Raw genomic sequence first — 19,611 nt, forward strand, 5'->3', positions numbered from 1 at the left:
ATGGAACTCCTCGCGCCAGGACGATGGCAGCCCCAATGTGCTGCTTAGCATCCCCTCCAACCAGTGCAGCATCTTAATGTAGTGATTTCTCCCTCTGCACCCCTTTCATAACTCTATTTTTATAAATCATTTGTCCATCCATAGTTCAAATTTTTACTACAAGTTTCTTGTCAATCTTACCAATGTATGTAACTCTTGACAATAGCTTTTCAACTAAATTATAAACTTTCCCCATTCTTTATGAAAGAGGTCCTCTTCCTGGTTTCTAATTCTGCCTGTAAGCTTTGTCATCTGGACGTCGTTCGTCAGTTTTGTCTGCCACTCTGCTTTGGTAGACCCTTAGGATCACAGTTCAAGCTCTGGTTTTCCCAGTAGTGATGTATGGAAGTGAGAGCTGGACCATAAAGGAGGCTGATTGCCAAAGAATGGATGCTTTTGAATTCTGGTGCTGGAGGAGACTCTTGAGAGTCCCATGGACTGCAAGAAGATCAGACCTCTCCATTCTGAAGGAAATCAGCCCTGAGTGCTCACTGGAAGGACAGATCCTGAAGCTGAGGCTCCAAGACTTTGGCCACCTCATGAGAAGAGAAGACTCCCTGGAAAAGACCCCAATGTTGGGAAAGATGGAGGGCACAAGGAGAAGGGGACGACAGAGGACGAGATGGTGGGAAAGTGTTCTCAAAGTGACAAACATGAGTTTGACCAAACTGCGGGAGGCAGTGGAAGACAGGAGGGCCTGACGTGTTCTGGTCCAGGGGGTCACAAAGAGGCGGACAAGACTCAACGACTAAACAACAACAACAATAACAACAAGGATCATCTAGTCCAACCTCCTGCAAAACACAGTCAGTCGCAGCCAAAGCAGCATTGCTCCATCAGTGGTGGATTTACGTATAAGCTAAGCAAAATCGCTTATTTTGGCTGCTGATCCCTTCTTTTTGAGGCTAAAGGTAAAGGTAAAGGGACCCCTGACCATTAGGTCCAGTCGTGGCCGACTCTGGGTTTGCGGCACTCATCTCGCTTTATTGTCCGAGGGAGCCGGCGTACAGCTTCCGGGTCATGTGGCCATCAGGACTAAGCCGCTTCTGGTGAACCAGAGCAGCGCACGGAAACGCCATTTACCTTCCTGCCAGAGCGGTACCTATTTATCTACTTGCACTTTGACGTGCTTTCGAACTGCTAGGTTGGCAGGAGCAGGGACTGAGCAACGGGAGCTCACTCCGTGGCGGGGATTCGAACCGGCGACCTTCTGATCGGCAAGTCCTAGGCTCTGTGCTTTAACCCACAGCCCTTCTTTTCCAATCTGTAAGTTGACAGCTCTGGCCAGGCGGGACCCGAGGTGAGAAGAGGCGGGGCGCTAGGACCCGTCGGGCGCGGGCGGCGCTGTCTCCCTCTTTGGCGCCCCCTGTGGGCGAGAGGCGGGCACTGCGCGCCGATCGCGCCCGAGCCGAGCCGAGCGGCTTCGGTGCTGCAGTGGCGGCGGCGGCGGCGGCGGCGGGCGAGGCCTCCTCCTCCTCCTCCTCCTCCTGCCGGGCAGGGCAAGGCGAGCGCAGCGCGGAGGAAGGAGGCGGACGAGGAGCCCCCCCGGGAAGGAAGCAGCAGCTGCAACGCCAGCGAGCAAGGTAGGAAAAGAGGGGGGGGCAGCAGGAGGAGGAGGAGGGGTCCCCCTCCCCGGGGGGGGGTGCAGCAGCAGCAGCTGACAGTTTGCAGGGGGGGAGTCCCCGATGCCCCTCTTTTGGGGGGGGCGCTGCTTTGACATGCTGCTGCTGCAGGGAAACGGGCAGAGCCCACCCCCCCGGCCGCCTTTCTCGGCTTGCATTTTGCAAGGTGCCCAAATTGCAGCAGCAGCAACTCTGCCCCCCCCCCCGCTTGTTGCATTGGGTTGCATTGCACGGAAATAGGAGGCTTCCCCCCCCCGCCGCCGCCACTTGCTGGGATGGGTGGGAGGGGAGGGGGGGTTGGCAGCGCCTCCACCTCTCTTGCCCCCCCACTCTTCAAGTTCAAAGGGGTTGGCACGGGGACTGGCAAGGCAGCGCGGTGTGTGCGCCCCCCCCACCCCGTTTTCCACCCATCACCCCCTCTCTCCCTCCCTCCCCCGAGATTCTGCCCATTGGGCTGAACTTGAACTTCACGTATCTGGCAGGGAGGAGGAGGAGGGACAGGAAGGTATCTTGCCCGGGGGGGGGGGGGAGAGGAGGCAGAGTGCGGCGAGGCGCCCCCCCCTCCTCGCCTGTGTTCGTGTGCGCGCGTGCGCCGTGCGGTGTGCCCGGGCGAGAGGGAGGGAGGGGGGGGTCGGCTGTGATTATTTATTAATTTCCCCCCATTTCTGCAGACGTGTCTGACCCGTGTCTGCTCTATTTGGGGGGGGGAGGTTTGCAAAGATGGGAGCCCCCCCAATCCCCACCCCACCCCGAGCCACGCATGGGGGAGACCCGGGGGTTCCCCCCAGATCGCCTCCGCTTCCCGGGTTTGACATTCTCCTGCCAAGCGGGCGGCAAACATGGCAGCCTGGCATGACCCTCGGGGGGGGGCGCCCCTCTTTCCTTCCAGGGCGGGGGGGGGCAGGAGAGGCGACGAGGGGGATCTGGGGGCGCCCGGGGGGGTTCTGCCTAGGGGGGGCGCCTAACTCTCGCCCCCCCCCCCGCACACCTGTAGCTTGGCCCGGCGGGGGGGGGGTGGAGAAGGGAGGCTGGTGCAATTCCCCCTCCCTCCTCCCCCGCCTAGTTTTGGCGGGGGGGGGCGGCGGAAATGATGCACGGCGAGCGGGCGCCTGTTTCCCTGCACCCCCCCTCCCGGTTTCGGTCGCGGGGGGGGAGCCTGGCCGGAGGCTTCCCTGCCGGGGGGGGGGCGAGGCGCTGCCTGTCACCCTTCTCTGCCCGGAGCTGGGGGGGGGGTCGGGCGCAGCTGTGTCCTTGAAGGCTTTGCACTGCGGCTGGTGAAGGGCGAACGTGGAGGGGGGGCTGCTGCTGCTGAGCTCCCCACCCCTCCCTAGCAAGGCAGATCCGATACAGGAAGGCCCCCCCCCGGGTCTGGATTTCCCCCACCCACCCCACGCTCCGTGCAACAGCCCCCCCCGGCTGTGCCCCCCTCCGTTGCGTGCGGGGATGGCTTCGCCCACTGGCACGGTGCCAGCCTCCCAGCTCCGCCTCCCTCTCTCCCTCCTGCTCTTTTGGAAGGGGGGGGGCTTTGCGTGCTGCTGTTGCCCCCCCACCAGTGGTTGGCGGGGAGGGGGAGATGGGCACAGCCCTGCAGTTGCGAAGGTGGGGCCTCCAATGCCCCCTGCAGGCCCAGGAAGTGCAAGAGAGACCCCCCCCAATCTGGGTGCCCTGTGGCGAGAGACAGGTCAAGGGCAGCCCCTGCCAGGGTCACCTGGTGCCCCCACCCTCACCCCACACCTTGTGACATCTCTGCCCCCTGCCAAACTCCAGACCCCCCCTGGGGGGGTTCCTGCTGCCAGGATCAGGAATGCCCCCCTCCCAGCCTCAAAAGGATGCCAATCTCCCTGTCCACCCTTGGGCACCTTCATTTAAACGCTTGCCAAACTTTTTGGTGACCCCCGAGCAGCACCCTGTGATCCCTTTTTGGGCGAGGGGGGAGAGATGGGGGTGCCCCTCCCTGTGCCAGGCTGGGCTTTTCCGTGGGGCTCAGGGAACGGGCAGCTAGGAGCTGGCTCCCTTCTTGGCGGGAGCCGAGGAGGGTGGGCACTGAATGGGGCCAGGTGGGCAGGACATTGGCGCACCCTGAACCCCCCCCCCTTGTGCCAGCCTACCTGCCTGCCCACCTTCCTTGGCACCCCCCCCCTGTCGCTGGAGGGAGGGGAGCAAGATTTCTCTCCTCCTCTCTCTCCTCCTCAACCCCAGAGCCAATTCTTCAGCCCAGCGACTTTGAAAAGGTCTTGACAATAAGGGGAGGGGGCGACCTTTTGTGAGCTGGAGATTTGGGGGGGGGGGTCCGCTCTCCCTAACCCCTCGCCTGCTGAGTCAGCTGGAAACATGTTGGCAGGGGCTCTTTCTCCTTCCAATTAGATGTCTAAAAACATTTGAGGGGCTAATGGAGGCCAGGCGGGTAACTTGCAGGGGAGGGGGCTGCTTTCCAGGCCCCCCCCGCCCTTGGAATAGCAGGATTAGATTCTGGGTGAGGCTGCCTCTAGGCTGGGATAATCTCTTATAAATTTCTCCTCGGAGGGAGCCAAACTTTGATTGTCATGAGAAATGGGGAGGGGGGACGGGAGGCGCACAAAGGAATGTTTGCCTTTAGAAAGTTGGCAGGATCCCATCTTTTTCCCCTGCTCCTGCCTCGCAAACTTCCTTTGGAGGGTGGGAACCACCTCTCTCTCTCCCCCCCCCCACGCCAAATCCATCCTCCTAACATTTACAGTCAGTTCTTATTTTGATAGCGAATCTCCTCTTTTGCTCCAGGGGAAGGCAGGCGTTTCCTGGGAGCGTGCAGAGTTCTCCGGGGCTGCCTTGCTTTGCACCGCACGCATGGGGCCTCCAGCTCTTGTCAGCCGCTGTCCAAGGATGCTGGGGGGGGGGCAGTGCCTTTGGGAGCTGGGAGGGCAGACAGGTTGCGACCCCCGGCGGGGGCCTCCTGACCCCTCCACCTGCAAAGGAGGCGGCTGCCTTGTAATTCTCCTAATCCAGAGCAGGAGGCCTGTCCTGGCCAGGGCTTCCCAAAGGGAATCCCCGGCTGAGATAGCATGGGGGGGGACGGGGGCTGCTGAGGGCAGGCAGGGAGGTCGCCTGAGGGCACTGGAGCCATCGCCTCCTGCATCCTGACCGGCTTCGGATGCTCTCTGCTCTCCATCTGGACCCGTGGGGGCTGCAGGTTGCAATAATAATAATAATAAATTTTCTTTATACCCCGCCCTCCCCAGCCAAGGCTGGGCTCAGGGCGGCTAATAACCAATAATAAAAACAAGTTGATTGAAACATGACTTAAAAACAAGATTAAAATACAACATTGAAACATTAAAATGCAGCCTCATATTGGATGTGAAAAGAGGGTGCACAACCTGCCCCCCCAGTTCCCATTACCACAACAGATTTAGGGGGCCCCAAACGTCTTTTATGGGGGTCCTACTTGCTTGTGTGCTTCTCACCTGTACAGGAGATGCTGTCCAGGCCACAGACTCTCGCAAGAAGGTGGCATTTTTCCGGCTGGTCTTTGTTTAGGAGTGTATTTGATTCCCCCCCACACTTTATAGCAACTAATTCAAGTCTATATTAAGGGAGGAATTCACTGAGGCGCTGTGTTCATTTGTTCCGTCAGGGCCTGTTTTTCAGCCGGACAGAAATATACCCCCATCTTCCCTCCCCCTGCCTGCAGTTTTTTTGGGGTGTGTGTGTGGAATCCCCATGGGGGTAGTGGAAATCCTTGCATGTCCCTTCTGGTGGCAGGACCAGTTAGCTGAGTGTGGCCTGGCGCACGTTGGGAACATGCAGGGTTTTTCTTAACGGTGGTGCAGCCCCGTTAAATGTATTTGTTTCTCTGTGTGTGTTTATACTGGAATTGCATGCTGCCTTCCTGCCAGGGCACCCACGGGTGGCTCAGCGTCTTAAGATCCTGCAGCAAATCCATTATCTGGATGGCAGAGGTGGCCCCGTCCTCTCAGGCTGACCAGGAGCTGGTGGTCTGTGTGCTCCCTGGCCTGGACTCCTTCGTTTCTGCACCGGAAGGCTGCATCTATCTCCATATTGTCTGCACTGGCCGGCAGAAGCTCCCTCCAGGTTTCAGGCTGGAGTTTCTCCCACGCCTGCCAATAAATGCTCAGGATTGAACCTGCTTCCAAGGCAGCCATTTATCGGTCCTGTGGCAGAGTCTCTTGCTGCAGCAAATGTGGCCTGAAGTGGTTTTCCACTTATGGGGCTGGAATAGATTCCATATCCTCCAACACTCCTCCAATGAAAATAGGGATGTCCCATTCAGTAATGGTGATTTTACTATTTATACCCCACACATCTGACTAGGTTGCTGCAGCCACTCTGGGCAGCTTCCAACATATATAAAAACACAATAAAACATTAAGCATTCAGACGATTCAGGGGTTGGATAACTCCATACCCTCCAACATTTCTCCAATGAAAATAGGGATGTCCTAAGGAAAAGCGGGACATTATGGGTTCAGATCAGAAACTGGGACAGATTCCCTAAATCAGGGATGTCCCTGGAAAATAGGGGCACTTGGAGGGTCTGAGATTCCCTACTTGAAACCCCAGAGACCTGCTGCTGCCAGTCAGTGCAGGTGGCCCAGAGTGCTGGGTTTTGAACATCCATCCCGCAGCTTGCTCCATTCCTCAGGGCTGCTGCTGTGAAGGCCTGGCGCAGCCTTGCTAGCGAGAGCGTCATCTAAAACCCAGCATGGCCCTAATTTATTTACTTGCATTTATATCCCTCCTTTTCCTCCCACGGACGCAGTTCTCCTTCCCGCTCCTCACTTAATCCCCGCAACAACCGTGCATTGCAGCCCCACAATTCCTTCATTGCCGGGGTTGGACTGGATGACCCTCGGGGTCCCTTCCAACTCGAACCATTCTATGAACGCTGGGAAGTTGGTTGGGCCGTGAGAGGCAGTGGACGGCCTTGAAGGTCACCCAGAGAGAGCACATGGCCTGGCGGGGATTCAAACCCTGGCCACTCAGGTCCTGGTTCGTTGCTCTAACCACTGGACCACACCATCAGGGAGCCACGCCTCAGGGAGGGCAGTGATGCTGGCGTTTCCCTTCCTCTTGCTGCCCCAGAGTCCCTAGATGCAGAGAAGGCCTTCTCCTTATTGCTACGATTCATTGCATCTGCCCCACTTTTTCCTCCACGGAGCCCCATGCGTGGTCCCCCCCTCCTCATTTAATCCCCACAACAACCCTGTAAGGTAGGGCAGGCAGAGCGGTGATGTCACCCAGCGAGCTTCAGGCCCGAGCAGGGATTCGAACCCACATCCACAGTGACCCACATGAGTGGGTCACAAGCTCCTTGTTGTCTGCCACAGAGGGCAGAGCTGGCTGGAACCGGGTTAGAAATCCGCTCTTCTAACCCGACTTGGATGAAGGAGGCGTCTGGGATGGGCCCCTGGATCCGTTTCAGCTTCCCTGGGGGGGGGGCTGTGTGTGTGTCGCTCCCCCAGCCGTGGGGCAGAACGGCTTCTGCGGTGGCAGCTGGGTGTGTTCTGCCCCCCCACGGAGTCACAGCTGATGCTGTGAGAAAGCAGCCCCTCCGCAGTCCATGCCTAGCCTGCTATGTGCTGGAAGTCAGAACAATGCGCTGGGGCCCAATGGGAGGTCTTGCACCCTAGACAACACCTTTCCCCCTGGGGAGATCTGGAGGGGTTTCGGGGGGCTCCGTCTGGGGTTCCCTCGTGGGGCTTCCTGGGCGCAGGTCTTCCCAAGCGCTTGGGAGACATAGACTCTGCTGGCATCTTGTGTCTGTCTGGCAGTCAGGATTGTGCTCGGGGGTCGCTTATGTATTTGTGGCCCCAGGACACCCAGTGAGTTTCACGGCTGAGCCTTGTCCGACGCTCTAACTGCTAGGCCACGCTGTCGCTCTTGCTGCATTTGCCCCCTGGTGCACAGGAGAGCAGGGTGCCCAGGGAGCTTCCTCTCCCCGAAGGCGACCCACGCCTGTTTGGCTGCTGGGACGGGTGTTTCTCCAAGACTTTGGAGCTGGCAGACTTTGGAAGAAGGCCAGGTTCTTCTTGCTCCTGGCTATGGATTGACGGCTGTCTGTCGAGAGTGATAGCAGGGCAGTTCTGCGTGCCTGTGCCCTGTGGGTGGCGCTGATTCCTTCCCTCTCCCTCACTGGCCTTGGGCAAGTCACTCCTCTTGACTCAGTGGGGAGGCAGAGGCGGATTTAGGGGAGCACGACTGGTTTGCCCACACTGGGCGCCGGGCCAAGAGGGCACTGCAAGAAGGATGGGCAAGGGGGGGAGAGGGTTTGCACAGGGTGCAGTGTTAGAAACTCAGCTGTGTATCTGAAGAAGTGTGCATGCACACGAAAGCTTATACCAAGAACTAACTTAGTTGGTCTTTAAGGTGCTACAGGAAGGAATTTTTTTATTTTGACTATGGCAGACCAACACGGCTACCCATCTGTAACTCAGGTGTGTAAGCTAGGTGCTTAAATCTAGGTTACGGTAACCACAACAGAGTGTCTGTTTGCCAGGGGGCTGGACTAGATGCCTCTGGGGACCCCTCCCAAAGCTACGCTTCTACAATTGTATGCTCTCAGCGACATCGCTGGGCTGCTCTTACAGCAATTCACTTGCCCCAGGATGCAAAAAGGAGAAACACAGACAGTGGAAATGGAAAGCAGAGGTTTTCACAACCTGGTGCCCAGAGATCTCCACATAGTCATCATTGGACCTGCGCCGGTAGCAAAACGCGCCTGGCTAATTTCTAACACTGAATTTTTTAAGCCCAAAGTCTGCCACTGTGGGGAAGCGCCATCCGCAGGCGGGGAGGGCTAGTGGCCAGAGGGAGCTCCCTTGGGGTGGCACGTTGGCAGCAGCAGCAGCCCAGGGCTCTGGTCTGAGGATGCCTGCAAGAGGGGCGGGGGAATGATTCTAGGAGGGTCTTGGGACCCTCTGCACAGCCTTGCCCAACTGGGTGCCCTGCAACCCCTTCAGCCCCAGCTGAAACCTCCCCTCTTGCAGTTTCCAGCAGCTGGTACCCAGAAGGGTTGTTGTCTCTGACCACAGAGGCACACCAGTGCCATCCATGCCCATCTGCTCTGTGAATTGGCCCAGTCCTAGGTTGGCAGCTGTTGTTGTCTCCTGTGGGAAGGAGTTCCAGAGTTTAACTCTGCGTGAAGGAGCACTTCTTTTTATCTGAAGGGCGCTTGCTTGGGCACAGCTGCTTTCAGGGGCCCCCTGTGCGTCTGGCTCCCCGAAATCGCCTCCTGCAGGGGGCTGGGCTGAGCCACTGTGGCTTCTCTTGTCCTCCAGTGTCCTTAAGGCACCTCCTGGCATGCGCTTGGCGCCGTCCCGTTCGTGAGCACCAAGAGCATCAGAGGCGCCAGCGCCAAGGGGGCCCATCCAGTCCTGTTTCCAGATGCCCCCAAGGGGGGCAGTCCTGCTTGCAGGGCGTCAGCGCAACAAGCTCTCCTTTCCCCGCTGGGGATTCCCAGGCGCTGGCAGGCGAAAGTGGGTGCATTTAGCCCGTGGGCACTTTGCTTGGCACAGGGAGAGGGGAGGCACCTTTGGGTTGGGTGGCTCTGCATGAATGCAAGTTGCTGGAAACCCCAGGAGGGGAGAGGACTCTTGAGCACGGATCCTGCTTTCAGGTTTCCTGTTCTTATTTGGGTTCTCCTGTGGCATCTCTTGGTCTTTGGACTCCACTGTTTACTGTTTCCGTCCTGTGCACACGATAGAATATTACGTAATGTGTGTGTGTTTATCTCTCTGCGAAACCTGCCGGCCGAGGACAGAAGCCTTTCTGCAAAGTTGTGCTCTGGCCCAGGGAAGCTTTTCCCAGGATAGAGAAACATGCCCTCCTTTAAGGCAGACCCAACCTCTTTGCCGGGACGTGGGTGGCGCTGTGGGTTAAGCCACAGAGCCTAGGGCTTGCCAATCAGAAGGTCGGCAGTTCGAATCCCCGCGACGGGGTGAGCTCCCGTTGCTCAGTCCCAGCTCCTGCCAACCTAGCAGTTCAAAAGCACGTCAAAGTGCAAGTAGATAAATAGGTACCGCTCCGGCGGGAAGGTAAACGGTGTTTCCATGTGCTGCTCTGGTTCACCAGAAGCGGCTTAGTCATGCTGGCCACATGACCCAGAAGCTGTACGTCGGCTTCCTTGGCCAATAAAGCGAGATGAGATCCGCAATCCCAGAGCTGGTCACGATTGGACCTAATGGTCAGGGGTCCCTTTACCCTTTCAACCTCTTTGCCATTCTTCTCTGCAGTGGAAAAGTTTCCCTTCACCTGATACCAAGAACTGACTTAGTTGGTCTTTAAGGTGCTACTGGAAGGAATTTTTTAATTTTGACTATGGCAGACCAACACAGCTACCTATCTGTAACTGACATCTTCCCTGTTCTCCTTGCCCTGGTTCTTGCTCTGGGTTCGAGAGCTACCCCAGGCTGCTGCTCTGCACATGTTTGCAGGAGGCTGGAAACGGCAATAAGACAGAACACATTTTTCATTTGATGCGTTTTCTTGTATTCTCTTGCGCGCAGTTTGGATGGGATCTCCTAGAATTGCAGAGGGGGAAGGAATCCCAAAGGCCATCCACTCGAAGCCTTTGCGATGCAGGAATCGCAGCTCGTGGCCTGAAGAGAAAAGCGGGAGATCTGCCCTGAGTACAGCAGGCATCCTGCCAGCTGCCCTCTCTTGCCCATGTGGGCCTGCCCCTATGCCAAGGCTCTGCCTCCAAGCTGCCCTTTGGGTGCCCCTGCCCTGCAAGGTGGGGCTGGAGGATGGGCAAGGGTCCTTTTGCTGGTGGGATCCTGCAGGCAGCAGCCAGGCTGTTTTCCTGGCAGCCGGCACAGAAAGACATTTTTACTCCGCTGGGCTATTTAAGGCATAAGTGACTTTGGCGGCTGCTATGGTTTTTTAATTATAATTCTGGTTTGCGTTTTTGTTTTTTCTAAATGTAAACAGTCCTGGAAGCAAAGCACGAGGAGGCGTACGAAATACTAAAAGAAATAAGTTCAGCCATTGACTCTTGAACTCTTGAAAGTCTGAAGCCAGCGGGGTGCCTAAGGTGTTGGCCCCTGCGTTGTGGGGTGGGGTGGGCTAGTGGTTAGAGTGCTGGACTAGGACTTGGGAGAGACCAGATCTCCCATGAAACTCGCTGGGTGATCTCTAGGTCACTCACTGCCTTTCAGACGTGCCTACTTGGCAGGGTTGTTGCAGGTCAAAATGGGGAGAAGTATGTGCCCCATGAAAAGTGGAATATAAGTGCAAAAAAGAAAGAAACAGGAGACTTTGTGGATATTTAGGTTATAATTAGAAAAATCTTAATAATTATTCATAAAGGAAACAGTTTATAAGTAAATAAGAAGGCCAGATATAGGATATAAAGGAAGTCTTTTATTTGTTTGTATTGTTATGCTCATGTTTAATGATTTGTGTATTGGGGGTTAATGTTATGTTATAAATAAAATTCCAATAAAAAATAAAATAAAAGATAAATAAATAAAGAAGAGACCTCTTTCAGTGGCCCCAACTTTCCAGGCGGCCGTTTCACCTGGCACTTGTCTGTATGTGGAGACAGGATGAACCCCCTGCTTTCACAAAGTTCTTCCGGCGTGGGAATATCCTTTCTTGAACCCATTGGTCTGGGTCCTGCTCTGGAGGGTAGGACTCGAACCCAAGGCTTCAAGTGACGAGAAAGGTTGATTCCCACTCCACCTCAGGAAGAGCCTTGTGAGAGTGGGAGCTGTTGGGCAGGGGCACTGGGAGGTGGTGGAGGTTTTTGAAGAGAGGTCGGATGGCTGTCTGCCGGAGATGTTTCAGCTGAGATTCCTGCCTTGCAGGGGGTTGGTCTAGAGGACCCTCAGGGGTCCCTTCTGATGCTCTGGTTTGAGAGCATGATCCTACTTTAAGCCTTGGGAGGCCGGTCTGTTTTCTGGACTTGTGTGTTGGAGGGCCTGAAATCGGGGTCCCCTGAGACTCCATAACTGCTGGACCACTGACTGCACCTGTTGAACTGGCAGCAGATTCAAGACGCACAACTCAGGGTGCCATCAGGGCCTGGCTAAACTCGGGCGTGGGAATGTCGAGTTGGAAGGGGCGCCAAAGACCATGTAGCCCCACCCCACCCCCCAGGTCTCGGCCTGACTAGAGACTCTTCCTGGCATTTGAGCCTTGCCCAGTTTTGCCTCTGGCTGTGGCATTCCTGTGCCCACTTGGGTGAGACTGAGTCCTCTTGCCACTTGAGCTTAGCAGGACTGTGCCAAGGGGTGTGGGGTGGGCGGCCGGCCTTGATAGGGGACCCCCTCTCTGTGAGCAGGGCTGCCCTGTGGCAAAGTGGGGAGGGGGCTTTCAAGCACCTGGCCAACACCTCCTGAGACGGAAAGCTCCTCTGCACTCTCCTGTCTCCATCCTCGCCTGCCCCCCTCCCCTCGCAGACCTGGCTGATTGGCAGCTCTGCCTTCTGCGTGGGAGGGAGTCGTGCAAAAAGGCTCCTTTTCCTCGCGCGTGTGTCACACCCCCTCCCCTCCTTGCAACTCCTTGAGGCTTTGCCGCTTGGCAGAGTTGCGGTGCCAAGGAAAGGGGTCCTTTGCCCTGGAGGCTGTGGCAAAGACAAGAGGGTCCTTGCAGAGGCCGGTTTGTGGTCCTGATCCAGGAAACAGCAGCTGCCTCCTGGGGCAACAGGGAGGTGAGATGCTCAGAGCTCGCGAGGGGACCCAAACCTGTTTGCAAGGGGGCTGTTGAGTGGGGGGGGGGGAGGCTTCCAGCACCCAGGAATCTGATTTATCCTTGGGCAGCGCCAAGGCCTGTTCCTTCTCCCACCCCATAGCTCTTGCCCTACCAACGGGTGCTGAGGGTGGGGGTCTCTGAGCCGGGTGGGGACCTTTCCTTCTGCAAGTGGCCCTGGCCCCCCCAGCTCACCCAGAGCCAAGGCTGTGGCTTGTTAATGATTGCCCCCCCGGGCTCTCCTGCCCCAGTGCGTGAGCGCCTCTTGCCCTGGGTCTGGGGCTGGCCCTCTGACCGCCTCCTCTCTTCTCGCCCTTGCAGGTGGCAGGGAAACCAGGACGGATCCATCCGCAAAGGGGGGCCCTCGGCGTGCCAGCTCTCCCGCTCCCCCCAAAGCCTTTTGCACCTTGAGCCCCCCAAGGGGACCCGCCTCCCCCCTGCTGCTTCCCTCGCCATGCCGTCCAATGGGGCCGTCGACACCAGAAGCCCCTCCGCCGACCGGGAGTCAGCCGACGCTCACAAGGTAAGCGGGGGGCGCAGCGGGGGCGCGCCGTGATTGGGAAGGGTGGCAGCAGGGCCAGTAACTGCCTGCGGGAGAGCTCAGTGCATGGGTCTCAGGGTCACGGGTTTGAGCCCCACGTTCGGCAAAGATATTCCTGCATTGGGGGGTTGGACTGGATGACCCTTGGGTGCCCCTTCCAACGTCGATTGCACCTGTGCAAAGTTTGTGGCCTCCACCAGGGCCAGGGCCTTCTCAGTGGTGGCTCCAACCTGGTGGAATGCTCTGTCCCAGGAGACCAGGGCCCTTCAGGATTTAACCTCCTTCTGCTGGGCCTGTAAGACAGAGCTATTCCGCCTGGCCTTTAATTTGAAGTCAGCCTGATCTTTTATTTCCCTTCTCTTCCCTCCCCGTCCCCTTTTATGAAGATTACCCGCTCTGAGACCCCACAGCTAATTCTCTCTTGGTCTCCTCTCTGGCCCAAGTAGGACCAATTCAGCCAGCTAGCCCTGGGGATTATCTAATTGATTTTTGAATTTATTGTTATTCATGTTTTTATACTGTATTTTATGCTGCTTTTATAATTAAGTGTTCTAAAGTGTTTTAAATTTGTTGTTAGACGCCCTGAGCCCGGTTTTTGAACCGGGTACGGCGAGGTATAAATAAAAAATTATTATTATTATTATGGGCTGGTGTGGAGGGGTCTTCTCTGTCTTCTCCAGCCTCGGGTTTAACCCAGCTCCGGTTTTTGGGGTGGGAGCGTCTGCATTACGCTGGGGTTGGACTAGATGACCCTCAGGTGATTTCCCGCTCCTTTGATTCTTTGATAATGAGATGGGCAGCTTTGACGTCTGTGGGGCAGAGGAGCAGCCTGGGCTTGGAGGGCGGCAGAGGCAGAGGAAGAGAGAGCATTATGGCATGGGCTTTGCCTTGGTTCTCAAACTTAATCCGTTCCGGAGGTCTGTTCCAAAACCAAAGCGTTCCAAAACCAAGGCGTGCTTTCCCATAGAAAGGAATGCAAAACAGATCAATCCATTCCAGACTTTTAAAAACAACCCCTAAAACAGCAGTTTAACATGGATTTTAGTATCTAACAAGACCATCGATCCATAAAATGAAAGAAATAATAAATGTGCCGTACTATACAATAAATAAAACAGTATTGTAGATGATAAAAATTAAAATTAAAAATTTGTCATACCTGCACTGATGATAGTCATTGTTTGGATGGGGGGCTTTTATCCATTTCCGCAGTCACACAATCGATCGATTTATCAATCAATCAATCAATTAATCAATCAGTAGCTGAACTGGGATCCACACAGCCACAAAAACAAATTAACCGAAAAAGCCTCAAAACAAAAAATGCAAAATAAATAGCTAAAACAAAAGCACCAAATACAGTGGTGCCTCGCAAGACGAAATTAATTCGTTCCGCAAGTTTTTTCGTCTAGCAAATTTTTCGTCTTGCGAAGCATGGTGTCAGAAAAGTTTTGGAAAAGCTTCAAAAATCACCAAAAACCTCAAAAAAGGCTACCACACCACGTTCTGTGAGTTGCTCCTCGAAGTCAAGTCGCAACTGTATTAACGGTGTTAAGAAAAAGGAAACAAACTTGCAAAAAACACAAGACGTTTTCGGCTTGCGAAGCAAGCCCATAGGGAAATTCGTCTTGCGAAGCAGCTCAAAAACCGCAAATCCCTTTTGTCTAGCGAGTTTTTCGTCTTGCGAGGCATTCGTCTTGCGGGGCACCACTGTACAAGCTCCGAATATCACCTCAAAACACTGCAATTGGAAACGGAAGACTTGAATTACAAGGGGGACGCAAATTAGCAGCGCAACAGGAAACACAGGCAGAAGCAAAACAGAGTAGGTTCAGCTTCCGAAAAAGAGTTCAAAAACCGGAACACCTACTTCCGGTTTTGCAGCGTTTGGGTTCCAAGTTGTTTGTGAACCAAGCTGTTCGGAAACCGAGGTACCCCTGTAATGCCGAGCCAAAAGTGTGTGGGTGACCTCAGAGTTGGAAGGGACCCCCAGGGCACATCTAGTCTAACCCTCTGGAGGGAGCCCCTGGGGCAGATTGTGGTGCCAGAGAGAGGGTACTCTGCACATGCTCTGTTCTCTTGTGAGAGGCGGGCAAAGGCCTGGGTCAGGGGGCTGGCAGCCTGTGGGCGTTGGAAGAAGCCTCGGCTGAGTTCTCAGAAAGGCACAGAGAGAGGGAAGACGGACGGATGCCTTGTATTTCTGTGACACGTTCCATTCACACAAATCCCAAAGCGTCTTGCAAACATTGTTAAGTACAGCATAAACCGTACGCTATAATTAACAGCACATCAAAAAAGCATTTACAATCTTTGAAACACTTTTGGCACACCGGCAACTAAAAATACTGTGTTTTATTTCATACGATTTATATACTACTGATAGGTTAAGAAAGGGCGGGAAAGACCCAAAAACCTCCAAGTGGTTTAAATAAAGCATTAACATTATCAATAAATTTCTCTCTCTCTCTTTTTTTTTTGAATTTGCATTTTATTTATTTGTTAACATTTTTATATTACATCGGTAAACGTTGTCATATTACATTACAGGACTTACAATAATATAATTTCCAACATGTATACAAAAATTATATAGAAATTTTATATACCTAGAAAGAAAATGAAACAAAAAAGAAAGAACAAAGAGAAAAAACAAAAATAAATCCCCCCCCCAATAAACCTTTCTCAAAGTTAAATTAAAATAACAATGGGCTGGAAACCGATGAAAACGCTCATCCTCTTCCTGAATGTCTGGACGGGCTTGTCTAAACATGAATGCTTTCAGCAGGTGCCAAACAGAGGGTGGCAAAGGCTCAAGTGGCGGGGAGTTCCAAAGGGGAGATGCTGCCACACGGGACGATCTGTGTATTTACAAATGCAGAAGGGGGTGTTATGTGGCAGTTTGGGATGGGATGCTGTTTGGAGGGGAGACCAGAGAGAGGCAGAGCTGTCATGCGCATGTGTGTGTGTGTGTGTGTGAATGCAGGTGAGGCGTTCCAGGATCAGGGAAACTGGAGCGAGAGAAAGAGACCTGTTTTTGCATCGGAGGGCTGGGAGCCAGCTGGCACAGCCTGGCTCGTGCCGGGACTGACTCAGGGTTGCTCTGCCGTGTCCCGAGGGTGCCGAGTTCCAGAACCGCTCTCCATTGAGGTGTGCGTTACGTGTCTGTGGGGTTTTCCCTACAGCTTGGTTCACGGCTTCCGGCTCTCTTGCTGCCCCCACACCTGGAAAGGGGCAGCATTCAGGCTCTGCTGCTGCTGCTGAGGACCACCCAGGGACTGGCACCCCTCCTGCAAGTCTGCTGCTTGCGCTGTTCTCTGGCACCCTGGCGCAGGGGCCTGCTAAGGCTGCAAGGGAGGCTCCAGGGCTCGTGCAGAGGGCTCCCTGTGGGCTTTGGCCTGGCCCTTCCTCCCCTGTTCTCCACCACAGTCTCTTGGGCGCCTGTCCCAGGTGACACCTGAAACGGGGTTTTGTGTTTCCGCTGCATGCGTGCGCCGGTGGGCACCCCCCCACGCATTCTTCCTCTCTGAGCACAGCAGAACGTGCGCGTATCCAGGTGGAAGATTCAGGACAGAGGAAGGAGAGAACTTTCCCCCGCAGCCATAGTTGGAACTGTGGAACTCCCCGCCACAGGACCTCAGGGGCTTGAAAAGAGGATGAGGCCAATTCATGGAGGAAGAGAGTGATATCAATGGCCCCTAGACAGGATGGCAATACCTCTGGAAACCACATGAGAGGAGAGTGATTCTCTTTTGCCCCCCCCCCCAGCTCCTGTGCCCAGGCTGCCCCAGAGGCATTCCAGTATCCTAGACTCCTGCCGGCTGTTTCCGCCACTTGCTGCCTGCTGCGCAGCCCTGTTCTGCAGGAGAATCCGGCCCACGGAGGGAGGGGGGCTGTTCCCCCCCCCCCGAACAAGGGAGTTTCCCCTGGAGTTGTTTGGCAGGAGCAGCAGGAGGGAGGCGGGTTGGAGGGGCCTTGGGGGCTTTGCAAGCAGCCAGGTGGCTCTCCGCACCTGAGGCACAGGTGGAGCAACTTGATTTATAGCGGGGTGGACCTGATCCGGAGGAGCCTCACTGCACAGGGGAAGAGGTCTTTCCTAACTTTGCCCTGGGATCACATAGCAACCCGCCTGCTTGGCTTGTCAGCCTTCAGGTTGCGTCTTCTCCGCCAAGGAAGCATCTTCTCTTCCTGTCCATCTTCTAGCCCACCTGTCAATCTCGAGAGAGAAGGGAGGGCACCTTTGGGGGTCAAGTCAAACAGCTGGATTAGCATGCGCCACAAGCCTCGGCTGCCCAGGCGACACGACCCTCCCTGTCGGCCTCACTGGTGGGGGGTCCAAGGGAAAGCAGAGCAAGATGTTTGGCACCAGCTTGCAATAATAATAATAATAATAATAATAATAATTTGTTTATACCCCACCCATCTGGCTTAGTTGCCCCAGCCACTCTGGGTGGCTCCCAATTGAGTGTTAAAAACAATACAGCATTAAATATTAAAAACTTCCCTAAACAAGGCTGCCTTTAGATGTTTTTTAAAGATAAGATAGCTGCTTATTTCCTTGACATCTGGTGGGAGGGCGTTCCACAGGGCGGGTGCCACTACCGAGAAGGCCCTCTGCCTGGTTCCCTGTAAGCTCACTTCTCGCAGGTAGGGAACCGCCAGAAGGCCCTCGGTGCTGGACCTCAGTGTCCGGGCAGAACAATAGGGGTGGTGACGCTCCTTCAGATATACTGGGCCTTTGAGGCCGTTTAGGGCTTTAAAGGTCAGCACCAACACTTTGAATTGTGCTCGGAAACGTACTGGGAGCCAGTGGTCTTGGCGGCCTCCCCCAGTCACCAGTCTAGCTGCCGCATTCTGGATTAATTGCAGTTTCCGGGTCACCTTCAAAGGTAGCCCCACGTAGAGCGCATTGCAGTAGTCCAAGTGGGAGATAACCAGAGCATGCACCACTCTGCGTACCAGATGGAGCTGGTAAACAGCTGCCCTGGACCCAGAATGGACCTGCGCCTCCATGGATATCTGTGAGTCCAAAATGACTCCCCGGCTGCGCACCTGGTCCTTCAGGGGCACAGTTCCCCTCTGCGCTGCTCAAATGAGAGCTTTCCTCCATCTGTCCTGAATCTCCCAACATCCGTAGGTCTTGGCTTACGAGAGAGGGAGAAAAACGTTTCTCTGTCTGCTTTCTCCAAGGCATGCCCGTTTTAGAGATTTCGGAAATTAGGCCTGGCGTGATTCCTTTCCAGCTTTCCAATTACTTGTCGCTGTGCATCTTGGGGGGGGCTGCTGCTGTGGCCCTTGGGCCCTTCCCACAAGCAAGGTGGGGGCTGTAGGAGAGGAGGACTGGGACTGGGTGAGCCCCCCTTTGGTCTGATCCAGCGGCCAGGCTCTCTGGACGTCCTGATTTTCCTTCCCATTTTATGGAGGGATGAAAGGAGAGGTGGAGGTGGTGGTTTTGGTGGTGATGGAGAAAGACTCTCCTGAGGTCATGCAGAGTGTCTGTGGCCAAAGTTGACGGAGGACTGTGCAGCTGTTGTGCGGGTTGTAAGTTGTGAGAGTCCCTTCTCTGACCTGCACAGCTCCAAGCACCTCTCCGTGGTCTCAAACGATGCCTTAGGCTCCAAGACCTAAAGCTTTCACCTGGTGAACTTTCAGGAGATTTCTGTGTCCGAGTTGGAAGGGACCTGTAGCGGTCATCTAGTCCAACCCCCCTTGTCAAGAAAAGAGGGGCTTTGGCGTCCCGGCTGCCCATGGAGGCATTTTGGGCCCTTTGAATGTGCAGCAGAGCCAGTGCGCAGGGAACTGGGCGGTTTTGAAGATCCTCTTTGAAAGCCCCAACACACTCTGAGCAAGCCTTCAGGCTACACCAAACTCTTCATCGGGATAGTAGGTCTTTGGAGCAAAAACCCCAAAGAGAAGCAGAGTTTGGGGGCAGTTTGGGTGCTGGCTGTGCTTTGGCCACTTCAGGGCGAAGAGGCAGGAAGGCTTTTCCGGCTCAGCTTCCTCATTGGGCCAAGGAAGGCTGCCTTGCAAAGTCCACAGGTCTCTTGGGCACAATTTCTCCTTCCCCTGGCAAGGATGGGAGGCAGGTGTGGGTCGGTGAGTTCCTTGTTTCTGTTGGGGGTTGTCGCCATCCTGGGAAGGGTCTCAGCCCCTGTTCCCTTCTTGGGTGCAGCTGGGGGGGGGCGGTGTTTGTTCTGCAGGTTCATTAAGGGGCCACATTCATTTATACTAATCTGCACAAAATATGCTCTTTTAAAAAACACCATGCGCTGGTTTTTTTTGGGGGTGGGAATGCAATAAGCCCTGTCGGCTTCAGAACTATATTTTCTCACACCCAGTAAATAAAAACAATCATTTCAAAACATTCTTTCAAAAAGCAATCGAGACAGTCATTACAGTGGTACCTCTAGTTGCGGACGTGATCCGTTCCAGGGTGCCGTTCGCACCCTGAAAAGTCCGCAACTAGAGCAGCACTTCTGCACAAGCGCAGAGCGCGATAGAGAGCTTCTGCTCATGTGCAAAGTGATCAGAACGCTTCTGCGCATGTGAAGAAACCCAGAAGTATACACATTCGCAAGCCGAAAAGACGCAACATGAACCTAGCGCAACACGAGGTATGACTGTACAGCAGTGCGCTAGCAAGGGCTGAGAAAAGCATGATTTGAATCAAATTCCTTCATTGGCAAGAGGTGGACTAGATGATCCTTGGTGGTCCCTTTGAACTCT

At 54.9% G+C, this 19,611-nt stretch overlaps 1 protein-coding gene across 2 annotated transcripts in view; it reads left to right on the forward strand.

Annotated features, from left to right (window-relative positions):
* The first annotated feature begins 1,472 nt into the window (after positions 1 to 1,472).
* DNMT3A (DNA methyltransferase 3 alpha) overlaps positions 1,473 to 19,611 on the forward strand; it is a 90,682-nt gene continuing 72,543 nt past the window's right edge. Inside the window, exons 1-2 of one of the 2 annotated variants that reach the window (XM_083494263.1) lie at positions 1,473 to 1,622; positions 12,669 to 12,870. In XM_083494263.1, coding sequence (XP_083350389.1) covers positions 12,802 to 12,870 — 69 coding nt within the window. In that variant the 5' untranslated portion in view covers positions 1,473 to 1,622; positions 12,669 to 12,801. Of the gene's footprint in view, positions 1,623 to 12,660; positions 12,871 to 19,611 lie in introns of those variants that run through there. The other variant, XM_083494264.1, reaches the window with a different exon arrangement.

The sequence above is a fragment of the Podarcis liolepis genome (genome assembly GCF_965112155.1).
Source record: "Podarcis liolepis genome assembly, chromosome: 3".
In the NCBI taxonomy this organism is placed as follows: Eukaryota; Metazoa; Chordata; class Lepidosauria; order Squamata; family Lacertidae; genus Podarcis; species Podarcis liolepis.